This window comes from Zosterops lateralis, assembly GCF_965231275.1.
Source record: "Zosterops lateralis genome assembly, chromosome: 21".
Taxonomy (NCBI): domain Eukaryota; kingdom Metazoa; phylum Chordata; class Aves; order Passeriformes; family Zosteropidae; genus Zosterops; species Zosterops lateralis.
Window position 1 is genome coordinate 1801097 of NC_139781.1, and position 12558 is coordinate 1813654.

The 12558-nt window shown below is 46.4% G+C and overlaps 1 protein-coding gene across 2 annotated transcripts in view; it reads right to left on the bottom strand.

Moving 5' to 3' along the window:
- Positions 1 to 3723: 3723 nt before the first annotated feature.
- LOC310917763 (synaptotagmin-like protein 2) overlaps positions 3724 to 12558 on the bottom strand; it is a 29461-nt gene continuing 20626 nt past the window's right edge. The window contains exons 10-17 of one of the 2 annotated variants that reach the window (XM_083876275.1): positions 12409 to 12510; positions 10366 to 10535; positions 10085 to 10187; positions 9329 to 9490; positions 8538 to 8616; positions 7887 to 7986; positions 7444 to 7649; positions 3724 to 6390 (exon numbers count right to left, since the gene is read on the bottom strand). In XM_083876275.1, coding sequence (XP_083732401.1) covers positions 6245 to 6390; positions 7444 to 7649; positions 7887 to 7986; positions 8538 to 8616; positions 9329 to 9490; positions 10085 to 10187; positions 10366 to 10535; positions 12409 to 12510 — 1068 coding nt within the window. In that variant the 3' untranslated portion in view covers positions 3724 to 6244. The remainder of the gene's footprint in view (positions 6391 to 7443; positions 7650 to 7886; positions 7987 to 8537; positions 8617 to 9328; positions 9491 to 10084; positions 10188 to 10365; positions 10536 to 12408; positions 12511 to 12558) is intronic. The other variant, XM_083876276.1, reaches the window with a different exon arrangement.

Genomic DNA, 12558 nt, shown 5'->3' on the forward strand with positions numbered 1-12558 from the left:
CCAGCCCCAGCAGTCCCTGTGGCTGGGCAGGGATGGTCTGGAGGCAGGCAACTCCTCTTGGGCAGGAATCTGCTGTGAGAAATTGAACAGAGGAGGCACTGAGCCATGGTCAGGGGTATCTCAGAGCAAAACACCCTCCTGGACCTCAGCACTGCAATTCACAGAGGTACTTCACAGAATCATGGAATGGTTTGGGTTGGAATGGACATTAAAGTTCACTCAGTTCCAAACCCCTGCCATGTGCAGGACCACCTTCCACTAGACCAGGTTGCTCAAAGGCCCATCCAACCTGGCCTTTGGGTTGGATTCCCTCTAAAGATAAAAGATTCCCTCTAAACAGTTTGGTGTTCAGTTGTAGCTGAGCTTTTCTCTCACACCAGTGCCCCTTACAGCTGGAGGCTGAAGCCATCTCCAAGCCCAAAGCTGCACTACAAGGAGCAGAGTGCCTCAGCACTGCACACACCATGCAATTTTAATGCCCTCTCAGTTTCCAAGGATACAAAAAATAATCAATCAGCCACAGTCCCTCTCTGCTGGTCTGGCTGCAAAGGAACTCTGCGTGTCTGTGCCCTGGGACAGTGTCACAACACTCTGGTGAGCTGCAGCACCCACATCCACCCCTGGCCATTGCAGGGATTAAATCCCAGCCACACTCACAATCTGCTCATTGCTGCAGAGATAAACTGCACCCAGGCTGAGCCCTGAGTCTGTCCACAACCAAACAGGCCAGAAAACAGTCAGAGGCCACACACCAGGGTGATGGGAGTGCTGAGAGCAGGGCTGGGAACCACACAGAGCAAACAATTTATTGGATAGTTCTAAAAGACATGGTTGTTAAATTAGGCCTGTCCAGATGTGACATGGAGACAGATTACACTGTTGACAGGGATGTGATTGCACCCATGACCTATGGCTGACTGTGTTGCTGTAAAAGCCAGGACAGAGGGAAGGTATTAAGGGGAATTAGTGTTTATTATTTATACCATGCCCACAGTTAGTCAGGGTGGTGCAGACAAGCATAAAGTCAAGGGCACCACACAGTGCTCTGGAACTGACAGCCCAGCTGACAGCAGGTACTGGGAGCATAATTTAGGACTTTATGATGAGGTGGCAGCCTTACAGCCTCCAGCAGCAGTAGCCGGAGGGGAGAGCATGCAGGGCTGAGTGCCAGCAGGCGCATGGTGTAGCTTCTGTCCCACCTTGGCTTTTGGCTGGGCTGAAGTGCCTTTTGGAGAGGTGGAGTTCTCTGCAGACTGGCAGCCTGTGTTCCCAGGAAGCTTGTCTGATCTCCCTCCCCAAAACCCTCCCTGTCAGCAAAATGCCTCTAGTGCACAAGGGAGTGAGCACTGCTCACAAAGGCAGTCCCAGGCATGCTGGCTGGGGCATCCTGCAGAGCTACCATTGCTTCCCCAGTGTCACACTGGAATCCAAACAAAAGCAGTAAAGCACACACAGGCTTGATAAAGAGAGTCCTGGCTGAGTGATGGCTGGCTGTTCCATTAATGGGCCCCCATCAATATGGGAACCCATTACCTAAATGGCTCTCAGGTGCCCAGGCTCCTTCAGTACCCAGCTGAGAGGCAGGAACATCTTGAGAGCTATTTATCCCACTCAGCTTGATGGGAAGAACCATCCTCCACCAGCACTTCTCCCTCCCTTGGCTGCAGAGGAACAAAGGGCCCAGCACAGAGAAGCTTCCTGACTTCAGACAGCTTCAACTGCCCCATCCCCTGAGCAGGAGGCTGTGCCTCCTCACAGGGAGATTAACAATGGCACAGACAAAAGGCTGCAAAGCCAGCCAGGATCCATGACAGTGGGAGAATGTGAGAGACACAAATGCAGAGAAACTGCAGAAATAACCAGAGAATCCTCTGGAGTCAGTAGCAATGCTCCAGGGCAGTGTTAGCATTTGCTCTGCTGTCAGAATGGACAGGGAAGATTAAACTCTCACACAGTGTGACCCACTTGAGTGGATGCGTCCAGAGGTTGGCCCCACATCCCTGCAAGTGGCAGAGCCACCCTCTGGTGCCACTCAGCACGCATGGCACAGCCTCTAGCCCCAACAGCAGACACATACAAGCAAGTCAGTTGGGCTCTTTGAAGAGACATAAAGCGTTTGCAAAGTGTTTCCCTGTGACAATAAATTAAAGGGCAGGTCCTTGCCACGGGAGGGCTCACTCCAGACGCAGCTCCTGGTGTCTTATTTCAGATTATGATCACATTAAAATAGTCATGGGTTGGCTGATCGAAAAAAGGGCCTCCCATCAAGAGATCATTTTATCTGCCTGAGGCTGCCTGAATCCTAGCACAGATCCTCCACTGGGAATATCATGTCCTAGTAGCTGTTTTCTTCCCAGGCAGGGAATGGGATCTGCTTAGAGCAAATAGAAGCCATTACAATCAGGATAAATTAGTGATGGTGAGTGGGAGAGAGAGAGGAGGGAAGGGAAAGAGGTTATTGTGATTTTTCTTGCTATAAAGTGGGTGTCTGAGCTACTTATATTGCCAGAAAACAGCTCCCTGGCTTCCCTTCTGAGTCCAGAGCTCAGACTGCTTGCTTACAGCTCAAGAGCTACTTTGGATTGTTAACAACTGTTATAATGGTATTATGGGTTGTTAGATGCATGAAATCTGATTTCTGTTCCTGCTGCTAGCGTCTCAAGTTTAGCAGCTGCACGGGGTAGTAGAGAAAAGGCAAAACACACTTGCAGTCACTCTGTTCAGCACTTTTTCATCACAAGCTGCCACACCTGTTGAGGATTAGCTGTGGGGGTCTGTAAGGTGCTGCAGGGGGCAGTTGTGGCTCTGTGGTGTTGTACAGTTTCCATTGTGTAATATACAGGATGCCAAATAATTCCCTAAACCCTGATAGCAGTCCTGGGAAAACAAGGAAAACTGACCCACAGAAATGCCTTCATGCACAGGATCCCTTCCTTTCTAAAGCAGGTTTAGCTAGTTTGGGTCCACAGCAGAGGCTGAATTACCACAGCCCAGAGACAAGTTCAACCATAATATGATTTTACAACATTTAAAAAAGCAAATATCTGCCTCCTTAAACGAGCACATATTTCAGGTCACTGGCAGGGCCAGGACTGCACATCAGCCCCTTTCCAGCAGGAATATTTACTGGAGCCCTCCAGCATGAACCTGGTGAGAGCAGCAAACCTGGCAAGGACAGCCCCTGCTCCAGGCTGGCAGGCAGCATTCCCTGAGCCCACTCAGTCCCTGGGGTCACTTCTGTGTCCAGCAGGAGCCCGGGGGTCACACTGAGCCCCCACTGCTGGCACTGAGTGCAGGGAAATGAGACACAAACCATAGTCACTGGCAGCACAAAATCTCACCTTTTCACGTGGCTTTGCTTGACCCATTCCTCAGTGAACTGGTAAATACAGCCAGGAAACTTTCCATCTGTTTTTTCTCCTTTTTTTCACCTCTTACAACCCCAATCTCGCTGCCATCAGCACACACTTACAGGCCAGAGTGTCTGTTAGGTTCAGCATCCACAGACAACAAATGTCAGCATCATAAACCACATACAAACAGGCCATTAACCTTCTACCCACAAGATCCTCTGCTCCTCCACAGGACACTGGCAAAAAATGTGTGTTAATTCATTTTGTGATGAAGGGCTTTCTGTGCAGTAAGTGAAACAGAAGAGAGCATAGCAAATTTTACTGCCTCAGAATCAGCTGTGTGACAGAATTGTGTGGGGTTTGGCACTGTAATCTTTTACTTTGATAAACTATTAAATGCCAAAGAAAGCTTCTTAAGTTAATCAGGGCTTAATTTAAATAAACAAGCCAGCAAAAGATTAACAACAAAAAAAAAAATCCTCAGTGGAATCTGAACACAAAAATAGTCTCACAAAGTCCCGTGCCAAGTTCATGAAAGTAACTCTGCTGGGGTGAACTGGCCCACTGACCCCCTTTTTCTCCCCTGCCTGGCACCACCAATGAAAAAAGATGTTCATTTTCTGAAACACCAACACAAGCATTTCTAGCTCCATCGATGATGCAAACAGCACTTTTGGCAACACTGCCAGGCACTGATGCTGCAGGAGGAGGAGGAGGAGGAGAAAGAGGAGGGTTAACTCCATTTTCATGATGGAGAGGAATCAGCTAAACCCACCAGGAAGAGACCTGGACCTGAGACAGAGCCCCTGGTGTTACCAACCCCTTTCCCAGCCACAGCAGTGTCTTTCCCCAGGAATATCCCTGTCCCTGCAGGCAGGGAAGCAGCCAGGAGGAAAGCAGCAGTCCTGTGGGTCACCTCACTGCAACTTCACTGCAGCCAGCCCTGCTCAGGGCTCCTCAGTAGGTAAATTACACAGGTGAATAAATATTCACATGTTCAGCACCTCAGGTAAAGATAATAATTTTTAAAACCCTCAACTTAGGCCCAGTATTGTTATTTTATCCCACAAAGGTGGGATAGGTAAAGGTATTTATTACCATAAAGGTAATAAATGACCAAATCTTGGTAAGCAAGACATGTCAGGTTGGATCCCCTACAAAGTATTTTTGGGCTGATGTTATAGATGTGTCAGCTCCTTCATTAGACAGTCATTGCTCAATTCTGTTGCTCTGTGTACTCTTTCCTAGTGCTTCTAGTGCTTTTATTACTGTGTTTGGTGCATTTCCAAGTATTGTCTTTTTCCAACAGCAAAGCCACTTTAATTCTTTATTTCTCCCATGAAAGCTGCTGGTTATTTCCCAAATGTTTCCATTTAAAGAAAAAGTCTTGTTACTCTATGTGTACATTTTTCCATTAATTTATTTACAACCATCTCTGCTGAGCTGAAAATTCACAGTAGGCTTGAGTTAAATAAAATCAATCCATTAAAGAAGACTATCAAAATAATCAGAGAGCCAAAATCTAAAGTGGGATAGCTATAAAAATTATTTCTTCATGATATTTCACTTGCCCCTTGGCAAAAATGCGTCTTTTTGACAAAACAAAATTTAACACCTCTTTTGCTTGCTTTTTTGTTATTTAGAGCAGGATAAAAATAGGTACAAGAGACCAACTGATGACTGATGAAAAGCATTCTATTTAATCACAATATGTACATCCAAAATAGAAATTACAAAGCTGCAATTCAAAATGTACTCACAACACCACTCCACCATGGTCAACGTGCCAGTGCAAAGGTTTTTTTTCTTGCAAGCTACTGGCCAAAGGGAAATTCCAGCTGCAGACAACTCACTGACAGGTGAAAGGAAGACCAGAGGGGGATGCAGAGGCAGGAGATCCCCAGGAAACTGAAGCTCTGCACTCCCTCCACATTCACTCGCTCCCTGCTTACCTCTACCAGCATATCCTGTGTTCCAGGGTGGGTTTTGACCTTCCATCCCTGATGCCAGGCTAACATGAGTCTCTCTCCTACTTCATCAGTTCATACTGAAATGTTTTGCACACAAGGCATTGCAGAGGTGTGATTAGACCCGTTAGCAATGTAACTGTATTTTACATTTGGGCAAACAGTTTATATTGCACTCAAACTCTCCTTTCACAAGGAACTTGCCTGAGGTCACCGAGGGAGCCTGTGGGAAAGCCAGGAAAACAGCCCCTGCTTGCAAAATCCCACTAAGAGCATCCCTGCACTCTTTCAGATTAAAACAGAAAGAAAAATTAATATATCAAATTCCTCATTGTCATCCTCCTCAGCTTTCTTCATTTTCTGCTGGAAATAGTCCTCCCTCTCTCTTTAGATGCACCTTGGAACTCAATTTTCCTCACATTAAAGAGGTGTTATCACGGGTGACAAATGCAAAGCTCCAGTTCTTTCACTGTGCTGGTGACTTGGAGCAATTGTACACCAAGTACAAAGTGTCCCCCTTGGAGGGAGAATGAATAATCCCATTCTGCTTCTGCTTCAGTACAACTCCATCTCTGCACGGAAGAAAAATGGCACAAGAAACACTAAAAAAATTTAAAAAGTATCTGTATCTTCTTTTCCTCCTGCCAATGTTCTCAGAGCTTAATGGAACTCAAATATGCTGAATACATAAATGATTAAACAAAAAGGCAAATTAAGTTTCTTCTTGGTCAAAATCATGTTTGCCATCTTCCATGTCCTCCGTGAGTGGATCAGTACTTAGCATTAACACCTCCAAGGTGCTGCCCTTTCACTGCCTTATCACCCTGACCCTTGTAGCCCTGTGGATGGTCTCTTTCTCCCTGGTGCAGGAAGTTTCCTAATCCTAATGAACACAATGGGCATTTCTCTGGCACCAACGAGGGGTTATTTCAGTTTTTTCCTCCCCGCCAGTGAGCGCAGCGGCAGCAACCCCTCGATCCACTCGTTGGCAGCCAACATCATCTCCTGCCAAAAGGCCACCTCCTCCTGGGTGGAGTCCATCCAGTCCACTGAGATGCCATAGCTCAAACCTGAAAAGAATGAGAAAACTTTGGGAGCTGCACAAAGAGTTTCCACTCCATGCAAAAATACTCAATGGGATGTAACTGCTGAGGGCAATGGCTTAACATAAAAGCTGCACCCTGAGCACCTCCTGTTCTCCTGGAAATGCCCATTCTACATGCCGGTTCACATTCTACACCACTGCAAAAGCCATAAAATGCAAAACTCTAAACATTTGGGTAGATAGATTAGGCTAGATATAGTCACAACCTGCCAAGGAAAACAATATTGGGCTCAAGCCCTTTCCAAATCTTTTTGAATGGTAAAGAAGGTCTTTAAGGTTTGGTTTTCCCCTTAAAAGATTTCCTTGTGGACAAGGTGGAGTATTCATCAAAATTCTCTCATTTCATTTCTAGAGGAATCAAATGTACCATAGCAGAAAAGTGTGTACATCAATTCCAATTCAACCAAAATTTAGGTGCCATTTACTTGTCAGTGAAAGAGAAGTCTAAATTTAGATCACAGCTAATTTTGGGTTTGGTATTTTTATATTATTCTTATTCTTGTTGCCCCTTCCCTCTGGAGAGTTCACAACCCACCTGGTGACATTAGAGGTGGAAAACAGAGAACATACAGGCAGACATTCCAGGTACCCTGAGCTTTGTCCCCCAAGGAACATTTATAACATTATGAAATGTCTCAGAGAGTCCTTCAAGGGTGAATAGTCACCAGGTGGTGCTGCCCCCTGTGACATTGCAGTCCATCCCTGAGCACTCCTCCCTGGGAGCAGCACCAACATAATGTTGGTTTGTCACGCACCTGTTTTCCTGTAACAGCAGGAAAACTCTCTGAGGGACATAAGGAGATCCTTGAGTTTTGCCAGACCTCAGATCTGATGCTGGCAGAAGATGTGGGAACAGAGGATTCTTCCCATGGTCCCAGGGCCCTCTCCATCCAAGACATACTGAGACACCCCATCCCTGGTTTCTCTCCAACAGGAAAACACTCTGTAACTTCCCACTTTACCTTGTGGCTCAGCACTACGGTAACAGTATTGAGTTAATATAAAGGAAAATACTCACCTGTCCCCAGCCCCAGCCTGATTCCTCCAAGGAAATGGTTGGTAAGCTTTTCATGATCCCACACAGTGAGTTCAACACAGGCATCCTTCAGGTCCTCTGTATGAAAGCCATCATACACAATGGTGTGATTGAAAACAGGGTTTGTGTCTCTCTTTATGACTCGGGTCTTTTGGTAGCTCTTCTTACTGGTGTCAGGGAGCACATAGCTTTGAGAGGAGAAAACACACAGCATGAAGCACTGAACATTGACCAAGAGCTTTATCACAGCCAGGATCTTCCTAGTTTGGCCACAGGTGAATAACACGGGCAATTCCCTCCTGCAATTCTCCCAGTGCAACACAAAGACTTTCCAGTGTGGAGGCACAGCTTAGGAAGCCTGAGAGCAGGAAACAGAGCCCTTTGTAGGGGCACAGAGCAGGAGCAGCACTGTGCTCAGCACTCACCACTTCACAAAGGAGTCAACTCCAGAGGGACGCAACTGCAGCAGGTCCTTGACGTCTTTGACCCAGATGTGAACTTCCCCAGAGGGAGGATTCTTGGGCCCTGCCATTTATGAGAAGAGAAAAGCTGTCACAGCAGTCAGAGGCATGGCTCCCAGAGTGACAGGCCTGCTCTCCAGGGACCCACACGGCTCCTGTGTGCTCCCTGCCCCTCCCTGGGGCTCTCAGCACTGCAGCCAGCCCTGCACAGGCTCCTGACACAACCTGCCAGTGCTGGGTCAGACAGGAAGAGAAGGAAGTGCTGAGCCAAGCCAACCCTGTGCCTGCCCCACAGTAACATGGGATCTGTGCTGCTCCTACCACACCACAGCACCCTACAGTGTCCGCATGCTCCTAACAGCCGATGAGCTGGAGGTTGTTGAGCCCTTCCTCTCTCCCCAACTTCCCCAGTAAATTCCCCATTTACTTCCCCAGTAAATCCAGATGTGGAAATCAGACGTAGGCTGCAGGCAGTGCTGTCAAACTCTGCCTTTGTGCTGATCTCTAGGATCTTGCCCTAATGAGATTGCTCTTTCAGCAGCCCCCAAGCAGATGAGGCACTGCAGGCTGTGTGTGCACTGGGGCAGGAGCCCTCAGTGCATGAAGCACACTTACCTAGGCTTCCAGGGGGGACATACTTAATGGACAAACTCATCACCCCTCGATGATCCACACCATTAACAGCAGAAAGGCTCTGAAACAGAAACAGTTAGGACTGACTAAATGGAGGATTGTGGAGACACAGCAAGGCAATCAGCTTTTGACTTCAGTGGAGGAGCACAAACAGGCAAACTTTGGTTTTCCATGGCTGGAGCAGCCCATTCTTAGGGCAGGTCATTTCTCTGTGGGTTTGTTCTCAAACTCAGTCTCTCAGAAGCAAAAGCCTGAATATTCAGAGTACAAGACTGCCCTTCCAGACATGTCCAGCTGGAAATGATTCACCATCTTGGTTCTGAAAGATAAATGTCCTCTATTTGCTTAAAAGGGACCTCATATCAGATCTGCAAATCCAGAAGCATGCAGAAAGCTGCACAGGCTTTACAAACAGCAGCACCTGAATATTTACCTCTCAAGGCATGTCAGCTGCCTCACCTGTACTCTGCTGTTTTTAAGGGAAGGTCTTTGTGTGAGTGGAGAGAATGGCAAAGTCATGGCAAAGTTGCTGTGATTAGTGTCAGGTTTTATTTATTTATGAAAGTGTCTCTACAGATCAGCCACCAAAACAGACCTGAGAAGGCCATTGTTCCAAACACTGAACTGCACTGAGGTGTCCAGGGGCTGGTCCCTGGTACAGTTCAGGTTGTCCTGCTCCACCAAAGACCTCAGAGGAGTCAGGAAGGACTTCTGCCAGCCTCAAGGCTTCAGGGCTGGGACAGAAAGCAGGACTGCAGCTGGAACACACTTACCCGGGGCTTCAGAGGGTACCAGTTGAGTTTCCTGTTGCTCCAGTCCCAGCTGGCCAAGTCTATTTCAATCTCTCCCAAAAAACTGTTACGTCCCAGTGGATCGTTGTGCCAAACAGAGAGATTTAACTTTTGGATCAGCAAAACCATTTTCTCTATTTTATACTAGAGGAAGAAAGAGAAGTCAGGTTGTTGAAATCCTTCTTCTGTTTCTTTCACAAACAGAAATAAACTACTCAAAAGCTTGAATAAGCTCTGAGACACTCAAACCCACCCCACATATGCACTACCCATGGACTGGCCTCCATCTGAACATCTCTATTTTTTTGTTCTCTTGCAATACTACTACCCTGACAAAGCTTTTCTGCTGAGCACAGGGAAACCTGGCATTCCATTCATCACAGGGCAAAACTAATATTCTTTCAAGAATTATTAACACGGACCTGGGCATTGTTAAATAAATTTCTATGCTTTGATGAGCATGATCACATAATGCAGACCTTTCTTACCAGTCCTGCATGCCAGGGAAGGGGAGGACAAACAGCCCTTGCTCTGACTGCAGGTCCCTATTGCATCCAAAGATCTGTGTGCTTTTGGCAGAGAAATCTTGGGTGCCACACAGATGGGTGCAGAGGAACCTTTAACATCCCAAGCCTCTCAAACCCCAGGGAAGAGCAGTGTCGGGCTGGCAGGAAGAATCTGGCCAAGATCTTTCCAGACCTGTCTATGACAGGAGAGGTTTTCAGAGTCTGTCCTTACCCGTAACACCTCATTGTAAATGGGGTTCACTGTCCTCTTCTTCACTGATGTTTTCCTCTTACCCATCCTAGCTTTGTCTGGGAGCAGGTAAGTTTTGACATACCTAGAAAACAAACTCCACTTGGATACTGCCCCACATTGCCAAGCTCGGAAGGAAGGAAGGAAGGAAGGAAGGAAGGAAGGAAGGAAGGAAGGAAGGAAGGAACCATTACATTTAAAGAAAATAAAAATCCTCCAGAGCACAGAATTCAGCATGTAGAAGTCACAAAAACATCACTCACGGGTCAGATCTGCCTTTCTTCTCATCCACCACAGCCAGGTCCTTGCACTGGGACACGTGGACCTGGAACTCCCTGTTCTTCTCATCATAGTCCAGAGCAAATTCCACCGTTCCTTGGGCATCCACACTCCCAAAATCACCACTGTAGACACTGAGCACACTGCCACTCACCTGCCAGGGGGAAGAGAAGGTCAGTGCCACTGCAACAGGCACAGTCTGACTGGGTTCTGGGCAAAGACAATAGTCTGAGAAATGCATTCCCAGAGAAAAAAAACTGGCGTTCCTGTCCTCGTGCAGTGTGGTGTTCCTGGCACAGAGAGGGCTGTGGTATAAATATTTATTTATAATTTTATCATATTAAACTGGGTATAATTATTTATTTATAATTTTATAATATTAAACAGTTGTGACTGTTGTCAAGCAAGCCAGGGCTGGGCAATCCAAATAAGGGTCTCACAGGAATGTGTTATCCTAGACTATGACTTAGAAGCATTAAATGCTCAAGAAATACAGAAGCTTTTTCACTACTAAATCCCAAAAGTTTGGGAAACGGACTCAGATATTCCTGGGGGGACCACACATGTCCCTTCCCTGTGCTTCCAGAACAAATAACTGATATCCTGACCCAATCTCATCACTAAGAAAGAAAGATATTGAGAGAAATTGAACTATATTATAAGAATTTGTTATTTCAGGTAGATACAATCACATAATTGTCAATCCATTTATAAAACAGACTAGAAATGTAGGAAGAACTATTCGTATCTTGTTGCTTACTCACAATGTGCATGGAGCAGCACAAAACAGATACAATTCTGTTTTGAAAAGCCACTGCCCCACCAGATGTGCTTGCCCCAAAGGCACAGGAACATAAGGTTTCTCCAGATCCAAATCTGGAGCTAGGCAACCATGAGTTCTTTGCTTTCCTAGAACAAACTGCATTTTTCCCAGACAACCTGGGCTTCCTTTTTCAAGTCTTTGCCTTTCACTAGTAGAAAGTCACGAAGCACAAGCAAAACTCAGCTACAGAAAGATGAGATAATTTTCTCAATCACTTATGATTCCTGACAGGATATCATAAAAGCCAACACTGTTTACAAAGCAAATCATTAACCCTCTTGGCACTATTCTGTGTTACTGTCATGAGCATTTATCAAAAAAACCTTCCTAGTAATTAACCCAATTCTTCTCTGTCTTTCCCTACTTACTTCGGTTCTGAATTTTATTATAACCTCCAAAAAACCTGCTGAATATCTTCTGTCAGGCCTTGGAGCTGCATTTATCATCCCATCAGGATACTCACCCCAGCAGAGAATCCTGAACGAGATTTTCAAGAACACCTGCGTGACCTGGACTCATTTTCAACTTCCAGGTGCTCCAGATTAGGAGAAGAACTCATGTGCCCCAAAGTTTTTAACATATCTATCTACATTCATGACCTCTCCCTACCAGCTTTGCTTCACATATATTCTGTAAATCTCAAATAAACTCCTTGGAGAAATCCATAACAGTAGCACAGCAAATTCAAGCACTTTGAAGAAGCTCCCTCCCCAAATACTATCTTTAAGGAATCTTTTAAAAACACTCAATTAAACACATTCAGCTTCCCTTCGACACTGAAGCTTTAAACATGCTTTTGCTGCCCAATTCTGAGTTCCCTCTTACCTGCTGATAAAGGATGAGCTTCCAGAGGGCACCCACCTGCAGTCCTGAAGCCCAGACATGTCCCTCAATAGCTGTGTGCCTCTTTTTCCTACCTAGAAACCCTCTCTCCCACCTTCAGCACTGCCAGGATTCAGAGTATCCACATCCAGGAGTGGGGGGGGTCACTGACAGGAAATCCAACCAAGGACAACTCACTGGCTCTCTGTTTTGAGGTGGAACCTGGATTCACCCCTTTAACCCCTGCAAGTCATTAACCACCCCCATTCCTTTAATTATGTCCCCCTGCAGAAACCAACAGAATGCTCTGGAGGCCACATCAGCAGCAGCACCAGCCTGAATGCAGCGTCACCGCATCCGACCGAGGAGCCCCAGTACCTACCGAGGAGACTGAAGCCATGTCTGAGGAGTGGCTGCCAATGCTGGGGCTCTTTTTGTGCCTGTTAAACTGGAAGCTGATTTCTGAAGCCGTGTCTGATTCAGTCTGCTCAGAAAATAAGAAGCATCTTTAAGCTCTGCCGAGCGAGCGCTT